At 42.2% G+C, this 24,357-nt stretch overlaps 1 protein-coding gene across 1 annotated transcript in view; it reads left to right on the forward strand.

Annotated features, from left to right (window-relative positions):
* Positions 1 to 24,357, forward strand: part of NAALADL1 (N-acetylated alpha-linked acidic dipeptidase like 1) — a 70,284-nt gene that overhangs the window by 22,636 nt on the left and 23,291 nt on the right. The window contains exons 4-12 of the mRNA XM_033956534.1: positions 11 to 130; positions 1,009 to 1,198; positions 10,202 to 10,295; positions 12,749 to 12,853; positions 15,080 to 15,165; positions 17,163 to 17,282; positions 21,131 to 21,216; positions 22,461 to 22,524; positions 22,844 to 22,911. Of these exons, the coding sequence (XP_033812425.1) occupies positions 11 to 130; positions 1,009 to 1,198; positions 10,202 to 10,295; positions 12,749 to 12,853; positions 15,080 to 15,165; positions 17,163 to 17,282; positions 21,131 to 21,216; positions 22,461 to 22,524; positions 22,844 to 22,911 (933 nt within the window). The remainder of the gene's footprint in view (positions 1 to 10; positions 131 to 1,008; positions 1,199 to 10,201; positions 10,296 to 12,748; positions 12,854 to 15,079; positions 15,166 to 17,162; positions 17,283 to 21,130; positions 21,217 to 22,460; positions 22,525 to 22,843; positions 22,912 to 24,357) is intronic.

Genomic DNA, 24,357 nt, shown 5'->3' on the forward strand with positions numbered 1-24,357 from the left:
TTTCCTGCAGGGGAAACTGGTCTATGCAAATCAAGGCACGATGAAAGACTATGAGTTGCTGGCGAAAGAAGTGAATCTTACCGGCACTATCGCGATCACACGTTATGGAGGAGAGGGGAGAGCTGGCAAGGTGAGGAAAGGAAAGGATAGGTGTGGAGCATTTCATACTAACTACCCGAAAGTACTTCACAAACAGACACATGTACTAGGGTTCCCAATCTCTATTTCCACAGTTGCAGTCAGGCTTTTAGGATACCAGTAAATGCATAACTTGTTTTGAATAGCGGCCCAAACTGTATTCTAAAGCTCTTTATAAGAAATGATGCATTGCATTAAGTTTTAGACACACAAACCAAGACAAGGGCACAGGAATGTAGGGATGCGAACACAGCAAACACACACACAGGATACGAGTCGGGAAGGAGGTGTTGCCAGTGGCTAACTCCTAGACCCTTTTATTATGCTTCTAGGCTACTGACATCATAGTAACTCCCCTAAGTACATCTCTAATGATTGGTTGAGACAAAGGTACTTGCTTTTACATCGTGTCACCCTCAACTCTGCACGTAGGCATATCCTGATTAGCATTTAGACAAAACCTGATTCTCTGCAGGTATGCAATGCCTGTCTGATGTCCTTTATAACTAAGGACTAATCAAATTAAGGTAAGGGTTAATTTGTGCCAGGTAAGGGGGAGAGAGGGAAGGAGTCTGCATCCTTTCACAGGGCCTCAGGAAATCAGTGTGCTGATCTCGCCCTGTTTTAGAATGGCATCCCTTCACAGAAATGAAAGCAAAGTATGAAAAGGAGATGAGTATGAGGGAGAATGGAGATGCATGTGGAAATGTTAACTGGTAGACTACGTGGGTCAAAGAGTCTTATGTTCTCCTGTCTTCATCTAGCTTACTATGTCAAGTGTTTTTCTGAAGATCCATACATGGCAAAATGTGACATCCTTGTCCCTGAAGAAGAGAACTGTCTATAAAATATCTCCCTCTCTCTTGAAAGGCCATCAATGGTGCCAAGTTTGGCGTGATTGGGGTCATTGTTTACACCGATCCCAAGGATATCAATGATGGAAAAATGCAGGAGCATGAGACCTACCCCAACTCCTGGTACTTGCCCCCCTCAGGGGTGGAACGGGGATCTTTCAATGGATATTTTGGGGACCCACTGACACCTTATTACCCTGCAAAAGGTAAAACCGGGCCCTTCTTTTTTCCTGTGTTATTTCCCAGTTCACCCCCACCAGGGCCTATTGTGCTAATCTGTATTTTAATATTTTCTCACTATGGGAGGTACCATATTGGGAGTATGGTTTTAATAATACTACTTCTAATTTCTGAAGCAGTATCAGGCATACATAGAAATGTACTAAAATCCTTAAGATTAGGCTATCATACAAGTCTGTAAATTCAATAATGCATAGTCTAGAGACGAACCAGGAAACTCAAGCGCTCATAATCAAGAGCCTGATGTTATTCTCAAGGCTGGTGACTTATTCGGTGAGCTATCATCGACCCAGTTATGTTCTCTAAACTTTTTTAATATAATTATTAATTTATTATTTTCTAATTATTTTTAAATATTTTTTCTCATTTTTTTCTTATTATTTAAAACAACTGATAAAGTAGTCTAGTGTTCTAAATATCTATTCCTCTCCCATATTTTATTAGAGGTTACTTAGCTTTCATATTCTTTAGCTGAAAGTGCTTATTTCAATTTTTTCCCAAATGCTTTACTTCAATGTCTTCTCTCGACGGAAGATCTCCGTTTCGCTCTTATTAATTAAACAAGAGCTTCATCAGGGCAAATGCCAAAGGTAGCACTACAAATAAAGCATAAACACTTTGATCTTAGAAAAATACTAGCATACTCAGTCAAACTTAAAAGCATTAACTGCTTGCACTGAAAAGGGCTCCACGGCAACACTAATGGACAAACTATTTCAAACTTCTAAACCTAGACTTTAGTAAATTCAAACATTCCATAAGAACAAAAGAACATAAGAAGCGCCATCTCCGGATCAGACCTTCGGTCCATCAAGTCTGGCGATCCGCACACGCGGAGGCCCTGCTAGGTATACACCTGGCTTATTTTATAGCCAACCATATCTTTATATGCCTCTCTCAAGGAGATATGCATCTAGTTTGCTTTTGAAGCCTAAGACTGTCGATTCCGCAATAATCTCCCCTGGGAGAGTATTCCAGATGTCAACCACTCTCTGTGTGAAGCAGAACTTCCTGATATTAGTCCTGAACTTGCCCCCCCTTAGCTTCATTTCATGTCCTCTTGTCCGTGTCAAATTGGACAATGTAAATAATCTTCTCTGCTCTATTTTGTCGATTCCTTTCAGTATTTTGAAGGTCTCGATCATATCCCCACGCAGTCTCCTTTTCTCAAGGGAGAGAAACCCTTCTTTATTAAAAGTTCTTTAGAGAATGAGAATATATATTTTTAAGGATAATTAGTAACCACATAACTCTAAACCTGAAACACATACAGATCTTAACAATAATAATAATAATAATAAGGACAGCCAAACAAACAGCAAACGAGCCTACCACCCGGCGTACCTGATAACACCACCGGCGCCACAACGATAAATTAACGGGAGTTATGAAGAGACTGCTCCTTGCAGTGACCCGAATATTTTCAAGAGTCAATGATCATTTCAACGCCATCCTACGAAGTTTAAATTAAGGAAGAGCGTCTGACGTCACTTCCGGAAAATGAACTAACCAGCCGGCAAAAAAATGCTGACATAGCCATGTATACGCACCCTCATACATGTTAATTAGCAATCCCAAAATACCAAAGGAAAGCTATAAACACCGCTTTATAAAAGGAAACTACTGAATGAAAAGGAATTTCCTAAGCTGACCCAAGTCCTATATAATATAACAAGATCAAAAAAAGACCTGCCAATTAATAGCCATGTTCAAACCCTGAGGTTGAAGGCTATGTAGGCGATCAATCCACCTCTGTTCAGTTTGTAAAAGCTTTTTCCCTCTATCCCCTCCCCTTACGGACACCTCTACTCTGTCAATTACCATACATTTTAGTTGGTCAAATGTATGTTTGTATTGAATACAATGAGCTACAAGCGGAGCTTCCTTTCTCTGAAGATTTAAACAAGATTTGTGCTCCGCCATTCGGATATTAAATTGTCTAATGACAATAAAAGATTGTCATAAATCTTTTGGCATGGACACTTAATAACATATATAACAAAATCTGATCTACATGTAGTAATGTGTCACAATTGATATTGTTTATGATTTACAGGATTTTCAAATACATCTCCCTGAATCATTAAAGGACAAACTTGACATTTGCCGCATCGTGAATGGAACCCTTTATTATTACCTTCTACTAATACTGGATCAGGTCTTAATCTTAAATGTTCTCTGAGATTACGAGCTCTAGAATAAGTCAAACGTAATTTAGAGTCTTCAAAGCAAGGGCTACTCTGGACTACTCTCCAATGATTACGAACTATACTAGCTACATGGTCAGACTCCGCATTATGTCTGAGTATGAATGTTTGAAACTCTTCAACATTACTAAGCTCATTCGTATCATCCCAACTTTGGGTATTATTTTCACTTCTTGCAGTAGACGGCTGTAAAAGCCACTCAGGATGATTGTATTTTGCCCTACGGTAAGATTTTTTCAATACTTTTTCAGGGTAACCTCTATTCCTTAGGTTTTTTGTTAACTTATTGGCTGACGCTTTAAAATCAGCTGTATGAGTACAAATACGCCTAAACCGTAGAAATTGGGCCAAAGGCAAACTATTTTTAAGAGAGGTTGGATGACAGCTATCATACTGCAGCAAACTAGTAGTGTCAGTAGGTTTAGTGTAGAGCTTGGATTCAAGATGATTATCTACAATACTAACCCAAGTGTCTAAAAAATTTATCCCCAAAGTGGAACAATTCATTGTAAACTGGATGTTACTATCCTTGGTGTTGAGCCAATCAAAAAATTCTAACAGTTGGTCGTTAGAACCTTGCCATATCATGAAAACGTCATCAATGTATCTTTTCCAGCCTACAATATGTTGATACCATTGATGAGTTACTAAATACGTTTCTTCATAATCTTTCATGTACAGGCAGGCAATCAAGGGGGCACATGTGGCTCCCATCGCCACCCCCTTTTTTTGTACATATAAATTTTGACCATCAGTAAAAAAGTTATTCGTTAAGGCCAGTTCTAATAAGGCCATAATAAATTTAGTAGGGCTTTGATGAGGACAAGCACGAGTGTCCAATGCATTTTGTGCAACTTCCAAACATTTGTCCTGGGGGAGAGAAGTATACAGTGACACTATGTCCAAAGTAACCAAAATAGTAGGTTTATTTAATAAATCAATTGTTTTTAGCCACAGTAGAAATTGACTAGTATCTTTTATATATGAGCTGCTTTGACTTACTATAGGTTTCAAAAAATAATCCACATATTTAGAGAGGGGCTCAAGAATAGAATTTATTGAGGATATGATTGGCCTCCCAGGGGGACTATGTAGTCTTTTGTGAATTTTAGGAGTTAAGTACATCCATGGAATGGTACTGAATTCTTTATTCAAAAATTGAAACTCTCGTTTTGTAACATAACCCTCATCGAAACCTTCTTGGGTTAAGGCCAAAATTTGGGCTTTCAACTGACACGTAGGATCAACATCCAATACTTTATAGGTGCCTTTATCAGACAGTTGTTGAGTCAATTCCTTCTTATAGTCTATCGTATTCCAGATAACAGTAGCGCCACCTTTGTCGGCTCTACTTATGACGATTGACTATGCATTATTGAATTTACAGACTTGTATGATAGCCTAATCTTAAGGATTTTAGTGAGATTCACAAAAAACTTGGAAAGTGATACATAGAACTGTACATATATATTACATTACATTACATTAGGGACTTCTATTCCGCCTATACCTTGCAGTTCAAGGCGGATTACAAAAGAGCTAACTGGACGGTTCATAGACATAATCGCGGAAGATAAAGGCGTGCGCCAACAACTGAGCGCAAGACGGAGGCGCGTGCCGAAGAAAATGACTGTTTTAAGGGTCTCCGATGGGGGGTTTTGTTGGGGAGCCCCTCCACTTTACTTAATACAGATCGCGGCGGCGTTGTGGGGGGTTTGGGGGGTTGTAACCCCCCACATTTTACTGGAAACTTAACTTTTTCCCAAAAAACAGGGAAAAAGTGAAGTTTTCAGTAAAATGTGGGGGGTTACAACCCCCCAAACCCCCCACAACGCTCCCACAATGCGGCGCGATCTGTATTAAGTAAAGTGGGGGGGGTTCCTCCCCCCACGCCCCCCCGTCGGAGCCCCTAAAAACAGTAATTTTCTTCGGCGTGCGCCTCCACACTGCGCTCAATTGTCTGCGCGCGCCTTTGTCCCGGCGCACTTTTGACCTGACATTTCCATGGACCATGGACATTTCCAGTGAAGTTACAACAGTTTTGGGGTTTTTTTTTTTTTGGTTACAAGGGAGGAGAGGTAGCTGGATTAATTCTGGAAGAACTTGCAAATTGGATATTAAATTGACTGTACGTTACTGTGTGATATAACAAATAGATTACAGTTAGAGTCCAAATAAAATTTACTTAACATTTCAGGGATCTGAATACTTGGTTGGTGTTTTGGGGAGGAAGAGATTATTTAAGTGGAGGTTTTGGGGGAGAATTTATCTAGGAGGAGGGGGAAGGGTTGGGTTAAGATATCTGGATAAATTTTTTGAAAAGTAGGGTTTTGATTTCTTTTTGAAAAGTTTTGAAGTCGCCCGTTGCCGTCAACAGGTTGGAGATGGAGTGGTTAAGTTTTGCTGCTTTGTATTAGTTTTGCTGATTGTATTAGAGAAATACAATCTATTCAACACAAACATACATGATAAACAAGAGATTCAAGGATAATGTATACTAGGGAGATGGTCAAGATGTAAAACCAACTTTAGAAAGGTAATCCCCTGATATTTAAACTCTGCAGTCAGTGCTGATTTAAAAGGCCACCATACTGTTTAATGTTATGCTGGGATATTCAAAGCCAAACACTAAAAGCAGCACAAAATTCCCACAAAGGCTGGAAGCATAGTAAAAAGAAGTGGGAAAGGGACAAGATGCTTTTAAAGGTGGGATATTTATTCAAAATGTCACCAATTATCACAAGCTACATCGGTAGAGAAGACAATTACTCTGCACATACCCTCTCTTCTACAAAACCGCACTAGCGATTTTTTTAGTGCAGAGAGAGCACAGAGAGCTGCGCTGAATGGCTCGTGCTGCTCCCGACGCTCATTGAGTTCCTATGAGCGTCAGGAACAGCGTGGGCCATTCAGCGCGGTCCCCGCGCTAGAAACTGCTAGCGCAGTTTCATAGAAGAGAGAAGAGGGGATAGTTTTCACTGCATGCCCGGGCTTTTGGCAGTTTGTTCTAAGTTGCTCTGCAAGTTTGAGTCCTGAGGAAGGTGCTTTTTGGCATTGAAACACTGTCAGTGTTGATTTTTTAAAATAATTGCTGACATTTCAAATAAAGATCCCAGCTGGAAAAGCATCCTGTCCCTTTCCCACTTCTTTTTACTATGCTGGGATATTCAGTACCAGCCAGTACCTGTATACTGGTGTACAATATTGGGGCATAGCCACGGGGGAACTTGGTGGCCTGGTTCCCCTAATTTCGGTTCAAGCCTTCCCTCTCCAAATTGATGTGTTGTTTGCTGGTTTGCAATGGAAGTAAAGCCCAGATGTCTCAATCCATCCTCTTTTTTTTCTGTAGCCATATGGTAACCCTAAGCAGGAGTACCCAAATCCTACCAGCAAAATCCCTCTTCCAGCCTATTTTTGTTTTCCTGAGTCTCCGTGCTACCTGCCCTGGAGTCCCCTCATGCACATGCTTGGGTTTAGTGGAATTGAGCATATGCAAGGGGGGCTTATTCCCCCCCCCAAGCATGTGTGAAAACTGAGCATTCACAGGGGTCAGGCCTTCCTTACGCATGCTTAATTTCACTAAAACCAAGCATGTGAATGGGGGAGGGGGGAGGAAGTAGGGCAGGCAGAGCAGTGGCTCAGAAAAAAAACATCGGCTGGAGGAGGGCTTCTGCTGGTGGGGGTTGGGGATCCCTGCCAGCCCAGGTATTTCAGGTTGCTAAAATCTAAATACACCACATCTAGCACACTCCCTCTATCCAATTCTCTGGTCACCCAGTCAAATAAATTGATCAGATTTGTCTGACAAGACCTACCTCTAGTGAATCCATGTTGCTTCCAGTCATATAATCTACAGGATTCCAGAAACTTTACCATTCTCTGTTTTAAAAGTGTTTCCATTAATTTGCTCACCACAGAAGTCAGACTTACTGGCCTGTAATTCCCTACTTCTTCCTTACTTCCACTTTTGTGGAGAGGGACCACATCCGACCTTCTCCAGTCCTCCGGTACCACTCCCGACTCTAGAGACTCATTTATAAGGTCAGTCAGCGGAGCCACCAGAACTTCTCTAAATTCCTTCAGCACCCTCGAATGTACACCATTTGGCTCCATCGCTTTGTCTACTTTTATTTTAGCTAGCTCCTCACGAAAACAACCTTCTGAAAATCGATCAGGGTCTACACTCCTCCATCCCTATTCATGTTTGTCTTCTGTGGTTCCGCTCCCTGCGCTTCAGCCATGAACACAGAACATAAATATTTGTTAAGCAATTCAGCATTTTATTTATCAGCTTCTACATATTTCTCCTCTTCACATATGAGTCTCACAATGCCAATTTTGCACTTCTTCCTATCACTAATATACTGTATTTTTCGGTCCATAAGACACACTTTTTCCACCTCCAAAAATGGAATGGAAAAGTGAGTTCATCTTATGGAGCGAAGACAATCCCCCCTCCTGGTACCCTGTAATAACACGGCCCGCCCACCAGCCCTTCCTTTTAAAAGACTCTCGCCTGCTCGCAGTACCTTTTTAAATGACTCCTGAAGCCTGGTGGTCCAGCGCTGTCTGCGCTGCTGGCTGGGCCTGCCCCACTTTCTGAATGGTACAATCAACATGATATTGGAAGTTTCACTGTCATTGTCATATGACATAGTGTTATTTGGAACTCTCTTAATACCCAAGAGTCCAATTGATGCAAATAAGAATAGATTACTGTACTTCTAATCATGACAGGAGTTGCTATGCAGCTAATTACGAAAAACTGGAAAAATTGGGACAGAATAAATCATAATTTTTAGTGGGAAACCTTGTGCCAGTTTTATAAGTTTGAGAGAATAAACTCGACACAATTGGATCAATATAATAAATTCAAAGAGATCTGGGGTCCATTGGAGAAATATTGCAAGAATTGATCATTTGTATTATCCTTTGATTTCTGAATGAGTGTCCAGGTTGGGAAGGAGGGAGGGGGTGATGTGTATTTTATCTTATTATTTGATTGTTATTAGTGCTGTCTATTGTATCACTTATTTGTAATCTGTTGCACTTTGTATTGGGTTAAAAAAAAAAAGAATAAAGAATTGGAAAAAAAAAAAGTTCTCATGGGACTCACGAGAACTGACCGCAGCCATTCAGAAAGCGGGGCAGGCCCAGGCAGCAGCACAGACAGCATGCTCCTGCCGGCCCATACACCGCTGGACCCCAAGGCTTCAGGGCTCATTTAAAAGGAATTGCGGGCAGGCGAGGGTATTTTAAAAGAAAGGGCCGGCGGGAGTGGGGGAGGGAAGAGGATTGTTAGTCAGCTGGAATGGATCCCTCCTGTCCCAGCCTACGACTAGACCATCAGAGGTGAGGAGGGAGGCAGGTTACAGGTCAGGGAAGGGGGAATAAGGTGCAGAGCCTGGCAGGGAAGGGGGGACAGGGTGCAGAGCCTGGCAGGGAAGGGATCAGGGTGCAGAGCCTGGCAGGGAAGGGATCAGGGTGCAGAGCCTGGCAGGGAAGGGGGGACAGGGTGCACATTTGGTTCAGAATTTTTTTTTCTTGTTTTCCTACTATAAATCTAGGGTGCGTCTTGTCTTATGGAGCGAAAAATGCAGTATCTAAAAAATGTCTTGTCTCCCCATTTTACTATTTCAGCTATTTTTTTCTTCCATTTACATCTTTGCTTTCCTGACTACACGATCAGCCTCTCTTAACTTTTCCAGATATTTTTGCCTGTCTTCCTCTATCTGTGATCTTTTGTAGTTTATGAAAACTAACCTCTTATTCCTTACCTTCTCAGCTACTATTGAGAACCAAAGCGGCTTTCTTTTCCTCTGACTTTTACTTACTTGCCTCACAAAAAGGTTTGTCACCTTTACAATTATTCCTTTCAGTTTTGCCCACTGTATTTCCACTCCTTCCAGACGTTCCCATCCAGACAACAATTCCTTGACACAATCCCCTATCCGAACAAAGTTAGTTTTTTTTAATAGAACCTTTGCTTTTGAATGAACCCTCTCTATACCCATTTTAGTATTAAACCGTACCATGCAATGATCACTGGATGCCAGATGATCACCCACTAAAACATCAGAAACACTTTTCCCGTTTGTAAGCACCAAGTCCAATCCAATCCTTGGTCTTATATACTAATTCAGTTTACAAAAAATTAAATAATAGGACAGAAAAGCGGAATATTGCAGTTCAGGCATCATCATTTATAATCCTTATTTATATTGAAGAATCAGTTAGAAATTTCTGAAATACAGGTAGATAAGTTTTTTAAGTTTTCCGAAAAATTAATAAAGAAGAAAGAAGTCTAACTTCAGCAGGAAGATTATTCCAAATTTTTGCAAAAGATCGACAGATCATGCCTAAAGCTTTAATTCCCCTAATAGAAGGAAAGGCTAGTTTAAATTTATGAATATCCCTGAAGGTGGCGGAGAGGGAGATGGAAATAGAAAAAGAAAAGAATCTTTAATTTTTGGTAAGGTACAAGTTGCAAAACTGAATCAGTTAAGTGTAGGGAACTAGCAGTATGGCCTCCCCTGTCTGTTGCCCCTACTTAAGGATGACCCTGACAAAGCTAAAGTGGTATGATCTAAGTATCAGGAGAATACAGGATTAATGAGGATCCCAAAGGGACTGTGAGCTTCCCAGGTCCTTTATATAGCTTGCCGGGTAGACCTAGCAATGTGATCAGCTATGTTTCCACTGGAGCTTTTGATTTTTTTCAGCACTTGCAGTCATGGTGTCCTGTGTCCTGCTCTCTTTCAGATTTCACATACCGTATCAAAGAATCAGAAATTGAAGGCATCCCACCTATTCCAACTCAGCCAATTGGATTTGAAGATGCTGAAAATCTTATCTGGTTGGTGATGCTGTGTGCATAGTGGTGTATGTGTACATGGGGGGTAAGACTGGGGAAAGGAGGTTTCCCCCAGGTGCTCTGTTCTCTCCATTATCCGAGTCTCAGTCTCTTTAGTTCTACGTGGCATGACTAGAGTCCATCCACCTACCATGGTAAATGGGCAATTTGAAAACTGTCCGCATTCCCTGAAGGTCAAAGCATGCATTGACATTTCTTTGTGTCTGTGTAATTGTCAACATCTCTTATTTTGCATTGCAAATGCAGCTTCTCTTTGCTGCCCTCGGTGACTGTCTAGTCTTGACTCATGGTTGGGCCAACCCTGGTAGGTAGGGTACTTCCTTTATTCTGGAGATAATGTTATAAGGGGATGGGACTTGATAGATCACCTTTCTGTGGTTACAATCAAAGCAGTTTACATATTATGTACGGCACACTGACAAATCCGCACATGACAATTGCGTGCACAAATGCGCCCTGTCAATTGCACCCCATGAAATGTGCATACCAATCTGAATCTGCCATAAGTGAATATCTGGAAGGCCCTGATTTGCTCAGACTCCTCAGGCCCCATCCCTTGGGCCTAAGGGCTGGGACCTGAGGAGTCTGAGCAAATCATGGCCTTCCAGATATCCATGTATGTAAAGGGTTCCCATAATCATCATGTAAACCTTACCCTAATACTAGATACCAAGTGAATCTTTTATGTGTAGTGGGATGTGTAGTTGGGGAGGGGTCCCTCCCCCCCTCAAAAAAGAGGGTTGCTTCATAACCTTCAAAAAGACAAAATAGTATCCGTTGCCGATTGTGATCAGGGAGCGCAATTGTCGGGGCGTATTTGACGGGTCACTTCCCATTCAGTGTGCGCATTTGTCATGCGTGCAATTGTCATGCACGCATTTGAGGGGTCACCTTATATACAGGTACTTATTGTACCTGGGGTAATGGAGGGTTAAGTGACTTACCCAGAGTCCAAGAGCTGCAGTGGGACTTGTACCCAGTTCCTCGGGCCAATGCACTAACCACTAGTCTACTCCTCCACTCAAGTTTGTAAACCAGTATTTCAAGAACTCAAGTAGACTCTACGATTACGCAGAGTAGATGCAGCTATTTCTATATGATATACAAGGGGCCGCTGAACAGTTCTCAGCCCAGCCAAGAAGAGAATGATGTGGAGCCATGAAACTTACAAGTTATTCCAGGCCTTTCTTGACACTTTCGTTTCAATGATAATGAAATGAAAAGTGTCACAAAAAGTGTGGAATAACTTGTAAGTTTCATGGCTCCACATCATTCTCTTCTTGGTTGGACTGAGAACTTGTCGGCAGCCCCTCATAAGTGAAGGCATTCCTGGTGGCAACGAATGAGTTGAAGCAAAGATGAAACTGGCAAGTTCCTGCATATGCAAATTGTTACTGGTATCTACTTATATTTGCCTCAGAGCAAGTATAATTGCAGGCACCTGTTTTCAGTGATATTTTATAAAGGTACATAGTATATAGCCTTGATAACATTGGCACAGCATATTTGACTACTGCCTTAACAGCTAAGGTGCCTTTTTATCAAATGACTTCCTCTTTTACTTCCATTGGGCCTACCGAGGCCATAGTAACTGTACCCTCCTTAGTGGGCACGCATGCTTTGCTTCCATAAGGGAGCTGGGACAAGAAAGAGCATGAAGCAGAAGGCCTGAGGAGTGAGAAATTGCACACTACCAGATCAGGGCCACCACACTTATTAGAGGCCTCTACAAAAGAGGCATTTCACAGTATAGCCTGGTACAAACGCGTGCAAGCAGCACACTTAACAAGGGGTGCCTAGAGCAGCGAGTCTGTGTGGGCCTTTGCATCAAAGAGACTTTTTGTAAACACACTAAAGAACTTTATGTCAGAATGTAGATATTTGGAGCCATGGGTGTCGGTATGGGGGTGGTCACAGGGGCCATGCCCCCCCCCCAAATTGGTGGTCAGAGGTCAAAAGAGTTATGGCTCTCCCGACTCCCCCATCCACCTCCTCCCCTGCTGCTTTAATTTTAAATCTTTGGGCAGCCATCAGCGACAACGAGTGAGCCTACTGCCAGTTGCTGCAGAATGAAGACTTCCGGCTCACTCATTGCCGCTGACGGCTGCCCAAAGATTTAAAATTAAAGCAGCCGGGGAAGAGGTAAGTGGGGGAGCTGGGAGCCGGAAAGAGAGGTCTAGGGCAAAGCTTTTGGGCCCCCCCCAAACAAAAAAGCGTTCCGCTGCCTATGTTTGGAGCCTAGTTCATCCCAACCTTAACTAGAAGGCTGAACCAATGGCTGAACATCATCAGTTTGCCGAAGTTGGCAGGGTTTCAGGCCACGAGGCCTCTTATGCTATAGCTGCTGCTACACTAGTTGCCATGTTAAAAGTTCTGAAAATACAATTACTGAAATGGTGACCTATTCATCCTTTTTCTTGCATTGTGTCCTTTAGTCAGTTGGATGGTCCAGTTGCCCCCACTGCTTGGCAGGGTTCGTTTAACTGTGACTACCGTTTTGGACCAGGTTTCCGAAATGAAAGCAGTTTCCCCATGAATAGGTAAGAAAATATGCCAATTTTGCTGTCTGATTGGTACCAGATCCTGGTTTCATAATTTAACCATAAACAATCCTAACTGAGTGGTATAAATATTTAATGTATCACAAAAGTCAAATCTCCACTCCTATGAAGAAATCTTTAAAAAAATTTTTGTTATAACTTATATCTCTTATTTTGCACACTAATTGATTGAGTGCAGACCGCTTCAGAATTTGAAAAACCTCACAGAAAATTACTTATCTTTAGTGTTTTCGTTATTCTGTTTCCATTTCTGAGCTTCTTCAATTCTGTGCTATTTCGTACTCGGGACCAGAACAGGAGCTTTCAACGCTCTCGGGACTAGAGCCAGAGCCAACGCGGCTGGCGTTTCATGGACTGCTGGTTTGTCTGCTGCTTTAGGGCCGATTTTAGAGCACAGTAATGTCTAGAGATTAAAACAAGTACAATAACTTATCAGAGAAAATCACTATTACAGTCTATATCCATTTAAATCTAGCAAGTGTACTTACTGCTTCTTAGTGTTCTATCAGAAGTTTTTCAAACACTGGCAAGATGGCCTTTCAGAATTCATTTTCTCATATTTATAACATAAACATAAAGAATCCCACCAAAAAGAGAAATTAAGTCTATCCCAATTTTTCCAGTTCTTGGTAACCATTTGCATGGCTATCCCAGTCATTGTGGCAAATAGTCTGCTTTTATATTTGTCCAATGGAGGTTTAGGTGACAACAATGTACTCCAGATAACCACCTCATAAGACAACGGAATCGAAGACTCCAGAATCAAATTAATTTGTCTCCATATTGATTTCCAAAAGTTGAGTATCAAAGGACAATAGAACAGCAAATGATCCAGTGTCCCTATTTCAAGATGACAGTGCCAGCATCTATTAGATTTTGAACTGTCTAACTTCTGCAAATGAACTGGGGGTCCAAAAAAACTGTATGTAACAGAAAAAAACAAGTTTGTCTCATTCTCCAAGTGGCGATTGAGTAGCCGAGATCTGCTGCTTTATCTCAATGCTCTAAATGTCTTTTAGGCTTGTTTTAGGTTTTTTATTCAAATATTCAGATATTAATTTGTACCATTTGGCAGTGTGGAAACATAGGCCCGGTAAGCTATACTGAGTTTTTAAATTTCGCCATTCAAGGAACCCTTTCTGAATGGCCTGTTTCAACTGCAACCATTTATAAGCTTGAGACTTTGAAATGGCGAATGATTGTTGCAGTTGTAATAAATTTGGCATTTTCCCATTGGAGATCACATTCTTTATTTATTAATTTAAGTGGTTTGATTTTTTTTCATGAATTGATTTTTGCACAAAAATAACACTGGTGAAATAAGTGCAGCTTGTGAAGTTGAGTTACAAAGCCTCGTCTGCTGTTGTTCATCCAAAAGTTAGGAGCAGGATTCATGCCAAACGCTATTCTAGAAAGGATACGCTCCCTTTATAGAACGGCGCTTAGCGCTCAGGTTTTTTTGCACCAAATGTTCAGCATCATTTAGTGAATTTTCTCCTATGTAGAAAGAGGGCACACTCTTTTCCCAATAGGGTGCACATGTGTGCCCAAGGTTGTGTATATGCACTAATTTGCTCATACGTAATAGTTTGCATATGTGTGGTGGTTCCACTATCGGTGAGCAAGGAACGAAACCCACAAGGGCAGAGGGTCACCCCCTATGTGGAAAATCAACACAAATTCAAAAGTAGGCGTCCAACACAATGCCTTCCAACCACTGTGTCGAATCAATGTTTTATTATTTTTTTCTTGCTCAAGTTTGTGTGAATAAACTTTCTGTGTCGAAAGATATTGTGTTGGTTTCACTGTCAGGAACTAGTGAGCCCTCTTTCCACATAGTTCACACTATTATTGGCAAAGAACAAAACACAAAATATAGTGTTTTTTTCTGCTTTTTCATTTGGTAATGGCATTCAACACCATAGGATATGTCACTACAAACGACAAGCCAATCCCTACTAGCAATCACTCTTGTTTTGCAGCCTATCAGGTTCCCTGAATCTTTGAATCCTGCTGATCTCTTGGATAATTTGCAAGATAGATGAAGTTATTAATGCATGAATACAGCATTGAATGAATAGATTTGTGAATAAAGGAGCAATGAGTTTGTTGATGATCACATTAATTAATGGATACTTTAGAACAGAATCGGTAGTTTGTTGACTTATTATGTGGAGAGAAGCCTTACTGTCTCTTCTTTTTCAGTGATGTTCAGGTGAACGTATACAACCAAAGAGTTATAAATTCTTCTGCCAATGTCATGGGTATTATACGAGGTAGCGTTGAGCCTGGTAAGTTTCATGGTTTTGTAGAAATCTATTGCAATTTAGAAAGTTGCTTAAGACCCATATGTGTGTTTTAAGCTAATATTCTGCTTCTTGAGTTAATATTTTACTTTCTGAATATCATCTTTTTTGCAGGTTATTAGATTTGTGCTTCTTGATTCAAGTAATGTAGTAAATGAGCAGTTGAGATGGTATAATGTTATGATTTTTGCTGGTATATGGGATCTTTATATTGTGCAAATCCTGAAATATGTATGTAACTAGTCTTTAAGCCCGTTACATTAACGGGTGCTAGAATAGATGTGTTTCTCTGTCTTTCTTTCTTTTTTTCTCTCTCTCCTTGGCTGCTTTCTGTCTGTCTGTCTTTCTTTCTTTCTGTCTCTCTCCCTCCTGCTGTCTGTCTTTCTTTCTTTCTGTCTCTTTTTCCTCCCCCTTCTCCCTTCCTTTTACCTCCCCTGTGTCCACCACCACCACCCCTTCACTGCTCTCCCTGTCCAGCAGCAGCCCTTCTCACTTCGTTTTACCTCCCCCCTGTCCAGCAGCACCTCTTCTCCCTTCCTTTTACCTCCCCCCTGTCCAGCAGCACCCCTTCACTGCTCCCCCTGTCCAGCAGCAGCCCTTCTCCCTTCGTTTTACCTTCCCCCTGCCCAGCAGCACCTGTTCCCTGCTCCCCCTCTCCAGCAGTAGGCCTCCCTTCCTGTTACATCCCCCCTGCCCAGCAGCACCTCTTCCCTGCTCCCCCTGTCCAGCAGTAGGCCTCCCTTCCTGTTACATCCCCCCTGCCCAGCAACACCTCTCCCCTGCTCCTCCTGTCCAGCAGTAGGCCTCCCTTCCTGTTTCCTCCCCCCTGCCCAGCAGCACCTCTTCCCTGCTCCCCCTGTGCTGCAGCACCCCTTACCTGATTCCCCTGTCCAGCATCTGGCTGTTTAGAAGAGGAGGGCAGACAGAAGAGTAGCAGAGGTCCTTACAGTACTTCCTGGCTGTGGATAGGTCTGCCGCTGCCTGGAAGAGCTGAAGAGCAGGGTGGCCCGCGCTTAGAGGTTGCTTGGGTGCGCGGGAAGCTGTTTTGCCCGCTAGTGTGTGTGAGGAGCGGCCGGGATTGCGTGCAATATCCGACATTCTTTTGCCGAATGTTTAGTTCTGTGCCAGAGGTATTTTTAAATTTAAATCTGCCGCGGTGGCTCGTTTCACGATCCCCGCCTGCATCGGAAGACTTCTCTGACTCAGGTGGTGCTCTTGAGAGGAGCCGCCACTGCGGCTTAGAATTTAAAAATAACTTTGCTCAGAACATCCTTGGGGTTCCGCGAGTGTGGTGCCATTTTTTCTCCCAAGGTAATAGAACCCTAAGTGCACAAGCGCACTCCTGCCGCCACAGACATCCGGATCATGGAACATGCAGGTAGGAGTGCGCATGCGCACTTAGGGTTCTATTATAGTAGATATTGTGAGCCGCCTTGGATAAAGGCAGACTAAAAATGTTTTAAATAATAAATAAATAAATAAACCACATGAATTGTCTTTCTTCACTTGAAGAAAATTTCATTCATCAGAGCTAGTCACAAAGACCTGCTCTGTATCAGTAAGACTCTTGAATACTGGGATATCAAAATTCTGCTGGTTATTAGGGACATCTCTAACCATTAGTGTTGCCAACTGGCATCCAAATTCCTCTGACAGGGCTGATCTACTCTAGGTTGTACACCATTGTATGATGGGCCTTGTAGTTCTGATTTCCAAACTGGATTCCCTAAGAAAAGTAAGACCACAAGTCCTTGCATTCAATGGTGTAAATCCAGGGCTGGATCAACCCTGTTAGGTAAATCTGAAGCCAGTTGGTAACCCTACCGACAATACATTGTTTTTTTAAAACTTTCATCTTATTGCAATCTGGGACTCATAGTTCTGATTCTAAAAGAAAATTGGGACTAGCCAATTGAGTAAGACCAAGTCCAAAAGTGAAAAATCTAATTATAGCTTAACCTCATGGACTGCCTTTTTTCCAGACAGGTATGTTATGTATGGCAACCACAGGGACAGCTGGGTCCATGGTGCTATAGACCCCAGCAGCGGGACTGCTGTGATGCTGGAAATCACGAGAATCGTAGGCAAAATGTTGAAGGAAAGTAAGTGGTTTCTGTTCTGTGGGATAAGTGGGGTTACAGCAGGAAGTAAGTTCAAATCCTGCTCTGCTGCAGGCTTTGTGTGACCTTGAGGGAAAATGACTTCAGCTCTCTGTGGAATAATATACAACCTTTTACTGAAGCTGTACTGAAGGAGGCAAGATTTTAGACAGCCACTGTAAGTGTATAAAAATCACTATCTACCCATTTCAATGGCTCTGAAAACTGTAACCTTTTAAGCTTCATTTTCAAATTTCCAGCTCTGCCGTTGGCCCTCCATGCTTAAACTTGGGGCTGAATAAATTTGAAGTTAGTCTTCAAAGGGATCTATCTTGTTACGTAAAGATTTACTTGACTAGATGATTGGATCCAGGGTTAGTCCCAATGAAACTCCCTAAATTTAGAAAATGCACTTACAGGTCTGCACTTAGGTTTCTAATTTTAGGTTCATAAATGCAAGACAATCGTAAGCTAAAGATTTAGATTCACTGCAAATTTCCTTAAATGCAGGCAGCTGAAAATTGGGATCGTAAATGGGGCACTGAACTTTTTTTTTTTTTTTGGGAATTGGCCCCCTTAAGAAAAAGCAAAAGTAAGTTAATAAGTGCTTGTAGTTAAAATAAATTATTTTCTTTCTTTTTTTCCAATTCTTTATTCATTTTTTCATCTTACATCAAGTGTACAATATTACATCAATTGAATCATACACATCACTTGAAAATCTTTTTATTATCATCTGAAATATATAAATTAACCCCCTCCCCCACCCCAACCCCCCCTTTCCACAAATATTGTAATCAAGAATATCATACATGTGTTATATTCATAAATATTGATTAAACCTATAATATAACTATGTATCACCCCCCCCCCTCCAAGGACTCCAAGCTTCCCAGAACACAAGCAGTCTCTTAGGGCTCCCAGTTGCAACTACTTTGTCTTGGTGGATTTTACATATTGCACCAACATGTATAGCATGAATCGGTTACTGATGTGAGGCCTGAGACCTTTTTTCTACCAAGTCCAAGATACACTATAGGCAAAGGTTCTCCCCTCACATTTTTACACCTGGGACTACTTGAGGGGGGAGAGGGTTGTATAACACTTCCAGGGCTGATGTTCATGGACTCTGTCACCTCAGTCATATCACAAGACAGAAGCGTTCAAATCCAGGCTAAAAGCCCACTTTATTTTAAAATGCCCTACCCTTCCAACTTGTAAAGCACCCATATCTATTGCCATGCCCTCTTTACTCCCCCTGCCTCTAGCCCCTTATATTTCTTCACTTAAGTGACAAGTATAAGCCTTTGTCCTATGTCCATCTTAATTAGATTGTAAGCTCTTTCATGCAGGGACCATCTCTTGTGTGTTTTGTACGGCGATGCGTGCATCTGGTAGCGCTTTATAAATAATAAATAGTAGTAGCAATATCACTCATACCAAGAAGTTCAGTGTCCAGACAGGACTTATTGGTTATTTTATTTGTTGGGATTTATTAACCAACTATATAAAGGGATTCACCCAAAGTGGTATACAGCAGGTACAGTTTAACATAAAACTTAAAATTTTGTTGACAGCATAACAATAAATGATCAAATATAAACATACCGTATTTTTTCACTCCATATGACACACTTTTTCCACCTCCAAAAAGGGAAGGCTTGTGAGCTCGATTGCACGCCGCCAGCCCTTACCAAGCCCCCAAGATGAAACCCTGTGGTCTACCAGGCTATCCCCCTTCCGATCCCCCCTTTTTTTAAAAGACTGGCAGGGGGTATGCTCTTCAAAATGGGATGCACTGGGAGGGGCCTAAAGCCCTGAATATCCCCCCCCCCAAGGCAACTAGAGTGAGGGGGTCATAGGTGCCTGGGACAATCATGGCCTTAGGCCCCTCCCAGTGCATTCCAGAATGCACTGGGAGGGGGAAGGACTTCCATTTTGAAGAGGCAGGTCTGCCAGCAAGACTCCTGCCAGACTTCAAAAAGGGTATGGGGTGTTGGAGAGGGAATGGCCCACTAGACCACCAGGGTTTCATCTTGGGGGCTTGGTGTGTGTGTGAGGGAGTGGTTTGTGGGGGGGGGGGAGCTTGCCGACAGGGAGGTTCCCCAGCATGGGTATCCCTCCTGTCGATCTTTCAATAAAAAAGTACCCTGATGTAAAGGGGGGAGGCTTCCAGCATCAGGGGGGGGGGCTTTTTTTTAATCTTTATTCATTTTAAAGCTAAAAATAAGTGCAACATGTTATACAGACAGTTTTCACTTTAACAGCACTTAAATTCAAACAAATTATATTTCATAACAAATACATGTCCCTTCACCCCCATCCTTATACCCAACAATTACACTCTACCATAATTAAATTAAAAGAATTTCCCCACCCACCCTGGACGTGTAAAAACAAAGGGAAATATCAATAATCATTCCTTACAGAATTTTGTCAATGGTTCCCAAACATCCTTAAATTTCCCATAATGTCCCTGTTGTATGGCAATCATACATTCCATTTTAAAAATGTGGCATAAAGATTCCCACCAAAAGTTTAATGTAACTGGTCCCAGATTTTCCAGTTTTTCAAAATAAGTTGTATAGCAACTCCTGTCATAATGAAAAGTAATTTGTTGTGGGAAGATATTGGGCTCTTAGCCCTCATTAACGTGCCAAACAGAAATGTATCACAAGTCAAAGCCACTGGATTTTCCAATATTCTATTGATTTGACTCCAAATGGACTGCCAAAATCTAAGGGCTCCTTTTATCAAACCACGCGCTAAACCGCCGGCCCCGCTAGCCGCTACCGCCTCCCTTGAGCAAGCGGTAGTTTTTAGGCCAGCGCGGGGGTCAACGCGCATTAACCCCACTAGTGCAGCTTGATAAAAAAGAGCCCTAAGTATCAAGGGACAAAAGAAAAACATACTTAGATTTGGGAGGGCTTTTTTTTTTTTTGTAAAAATAGGTGCAATAAATATATGTATGTTTAAAAATGAATAATGAATTAAAAAAAAAAAAATAGGTGCAGCTCTTGTATATGTGTTGTGCACACACAACAGTTGCACCTATAAAAAAAAAAAAAAAAAAAAAGCAGCCCCTGCCCTCCCTGCTTGCAGGTTCAGGCAGTGAGTGCAGGGTCTACTTTTTTTTTTTTTTTCAGGCAGGAGGAATTGTGCTAGCGATTGCTCATCTGAGCAAGCGTGAAACACAGTTCCTCCTCTCCTTTACCGACAATTCTCTGCACAAATAGCATGCATATAATTGAGAATTGCCAGTAAAACAAAAAAAAAATCACTCCCATCACCGTATATATATATCAGGGGTCTCAAAGTCCCTCCTTGAGAGCCGCAATCCAGTCGGGTTTTCAGGATTTCCCTAATGAATATGCATTGAAAGCAGCACATGCACATAGATCTCATACATATTCATTGGGGAAATCCTGAAAACCCGACTGGATTCGGCCCTCAAGGAGGGACTTTGAGATCCCTGAATATATATATATATATATATATATATATATATATTTTTTTTTTTTTTTACCATGGTGTCAGAGCTTAGAGAATCTAGCCCTGAGTGATTCTAGGGCAAATCATCTTATCTTTCTGTGTCTCAGTTTACTGAACTGTGAATGTGGAATAATAATCTTTCTTCTCTCCTCTCCTATTCAGCTTTGTTCACACATTCCTCGTTTGGGAGCTATCTCCCTGCTGGTATTCCATAGATGGCTATTAAGTAGCGAAGTTGTTGCTGGTGTCCTAAAGGGTCTTGATCCCTCCTCCAACAACATTTCTTACAGTCATATTTCCAAATAATAAAATGAATGTTGCTAATTGCTCTAATTAATGCAACACTGATTCTCCTCCAGACAGGTGGAGACCCAGGCGATCGATCATATTCTGCAGCTGGGGGGCAGAGGAGTTTGGGCTGATTGGCTCCACAGAGTTCACTGAGGTGAGTTCTGTAAATCTGATGCTAGTGTATGCAAGGCAGGGCAGTACCTGTAGGAGGCAAACATGGGAAGAACCACCATCACGGACACTCTTTGCTTAGCATTTCTCTGGCTCTCCCCATTGCCTTCATGGAAGTTTCCCAGGTGATGCAAGCCCATCTTGACTTTCCGGGTCTTTCTCTACAGTACACTAAAGGTTCCCAGCATTCTTACATCTAGGAGATGATTCTGTGACTGAACAACACACCCAGATCATATAGCATGCAAGACTTTGTAAGGAGGGATGTAACTCAGCTCATGGAATGCAACCCAGCACTGCAAACCTCAGCCTCAACTTATTCAGTCCACTTATATCAGATAGCAGAGCTCAGTCTTGAGGAGAATGTGTCCCATGTAGTGACATGACTAAGAAACGCAAGGTCATGCATTTGGGCTGCAAAACCCCAAGGAAATGGTACAGATTAGGGGGTGAAGAACTTATGTGCATGACAGAGGAGTAGGACTTGGGTGTGATTGTATGTGATGATCTTAAAGTAGCCAAACAGGTTGAAAAGGTGACGGCGAAAGCTAGAAGGATGCTAGGTTGCATAGGGAGAGGTATGGCTAGTAGGAAAAAGGAGGTATTGATGCCCCTGTATAAGACTTTGGTGAGATCTCATTTAGAATATTGTGTACAGTTCTGGAGGCTATACCTTCAAAACGATATTAAAAGGATGGAGTCAATCCAGAGGAAGGCTACTAAAATGGTACATGGTCTTCGTCATGAGGCGTATGGGGACAGATTTAAAGATCTCAATCTGTATATTTTGGAGGAAATGCGGGAGAGGGGAGATATGATAAAGACATTGAAATACCTGCGTAATATAAATGCGCATGAGTCGAGTCTCTTTCATTTGAAAGGAAACTCTGCAATGAGAGGGCATAGGATGAAGTTAAGAGGTGATAGGCTCCGGAGTAATCTAAGGAAATACTTTTATACAGAAAGGGTGATAGATGCGTGGAACAGTCTCCCGTTAGAGGTGGTGGAGACAGAGACTGTGTCTGAATTCAAGAGGGCCTGGGATAGGCACGTGGGATCTCTCAGAGAGAGAAAGAGATAATGGTTACCGCGGATGGGCAGACTAGATGGGCCATTTGTCCTTTACCATGTTTCTATGTTTCCCCCCCTTCCCCAAAAAACTGTCTGAGAAAACCATTAAGCCATGCCCAGAAAGTTTGCTGAACAAGCCTCTTCCACTTCTTGCAGGAATATTACAGTAAACTTCGGGATAGAGCAGTTGCCTATATCAACGTGGACATCTCTGTCTTTGGTGAGTGTAACATGTTCTCTTCTCTTTGTTTTCTCTGTCCTCCACTCTTGTCTTTCCAACTCTGCATCTCTCTCTTGCGCTCTCTCAGAAGACTTGGGGGAAAGAGAAATAGAAGGGGAAGAATGGTGGGACTTCAGAAAGAAAACGGGAGAAAGAAAAGAGAAGCCGAACTTGAGCGAATCCATAAGTGGGGGAGAGTGAGGGTGACTGTGGGCTTCTCTTTGCTGGACAGTCAAGCCACATCTTTCTGTGCTCTCACCGAGCAGACTTCTCTATCAGCTGCCAGCTCTAACAGACACATTTCCTTTTCCGCTTTCAGCCAACGCAACTCTGAGAGCTCAGGGAACCCCAGCAGCACAGAACGTCATATTTGCTGCAGCCAAACAGGTAAAATCCCACCTCATAAGAAAGAAATCAGTAAATACTCACCTCGAACAGCAGAAATAATGGATCTTTTCCAGATAAGCCCTGCCACTAATGGAAAAAGTGGACGCGCCGAAAGTTAAACACCTTTTGCCAGCGCACGCAACCTTAACCAGTGAAGTTCTCAGCACAACGGCCCACAACGCAGCGCGATGTGTATAAAGTAAAGTGGGGGGGTTCCCCCCCACGCCCCCCCCGTCGGAGCACCCAAAAAAGATTATAAAAAAGAGGATATGAAACTTAACATTATAAAAAAATAGGATAAACTGTCGACCATTTTTTTAAGGGCTCCGACGGGGGGGGGGAGGCGTGGGGGGGAACCCCCACTTTACTTTCTACAGATCGCGCCTCTTTTTTATAATTTTTTTTGGGTGGCGGGGGTTAACTTTTTGGCGGGGCTTATCTGGAAAAGATCCGAAATAATCACGGTAAATGCATGCCTTGGACCGTGGAGATCAGTAAATGAACTAATTAGTGTTAGCGGAATATAAGCGACAATTGTCAAGCCAATTCTTAAGAATCCTTCATTCTTGAGCAAAGACGTAGGATTCCGTACAATAACAGGAAAGCATTAAACAGCTACCCGGTACAGCACCAACAGGTCAATGTACAGAACATTTTGTCAGTACATTACAGCCCATGAACTCTCTTTGGCATCGTACATGCAATATGACAAGCACTGGCAATAACATAATGCAAATCGTTATTTATATACCGCAAAAGGCTTTCTGTTCGAGAGATTGAGATTCAGCATACACTGGTTACTACTACTTGGTTCAGGAATGAGGTTCATTCCCAGCTCACACACATACACCCACCCCACACTTTTATTTGGTTTTATATCCCGTCCTTCCAGGAAAGCTCAGAACGGGTTACAAATTTACATACATAATAAAGCCTAGTAAAATATAATATGACAAACATGGCACAGTGTGACAAGCATTGCACAAAAAACATAGGATGGCAGCGTAGTATGGCAGACAGTCATATATACAAGCATAACATCGCAAGATAAGTATGGTATTACAAGCGTGACAAACATGGCATGGCAGACGTATTATACACGGCGGACATAATAACATAGCATGGCAAACCAGCAGCGTGCACGTATATATCTGGGGGGGGAATTTGGTTTACGCATGCGCCATAAGAGCGGTTGCCCTAGCGCAGGAGTGCCCAATACGTCGATCGCGATCGACAGGTCACTCGCTCAGGCAACCCCAGTCGATCGCAGAGCGGGTTCCCTTCTTCCCTTCTCTTTTTTCCCCTCCTGACTGGCCCGCTCCTGAATTCTGCTGCTGCCGTCGCTGTTCAACATTAAAAAAAAAAAACGGCTTGGAGAACTTATGCTCCGGGGGCTAACATGTGCTTGTACCGGCTTCCCTTCTCTTCCCTCTGAAACCGGAAGTT

The sequence above is a fragment of the Geotrypetes seraphini genome, chromosome 8 (assembly GCF_902459505.1).
Source record: "Geotrypetes seraphini chromosome 8, aGeoSer1.1, whole genome shotgun sequence".
NCBI lineage: Eukaryota > Metazoa > Chordata > Amphibia > Gymnophiona > Dermophiidae > Geotrypetes > Geotrypetes seraphini.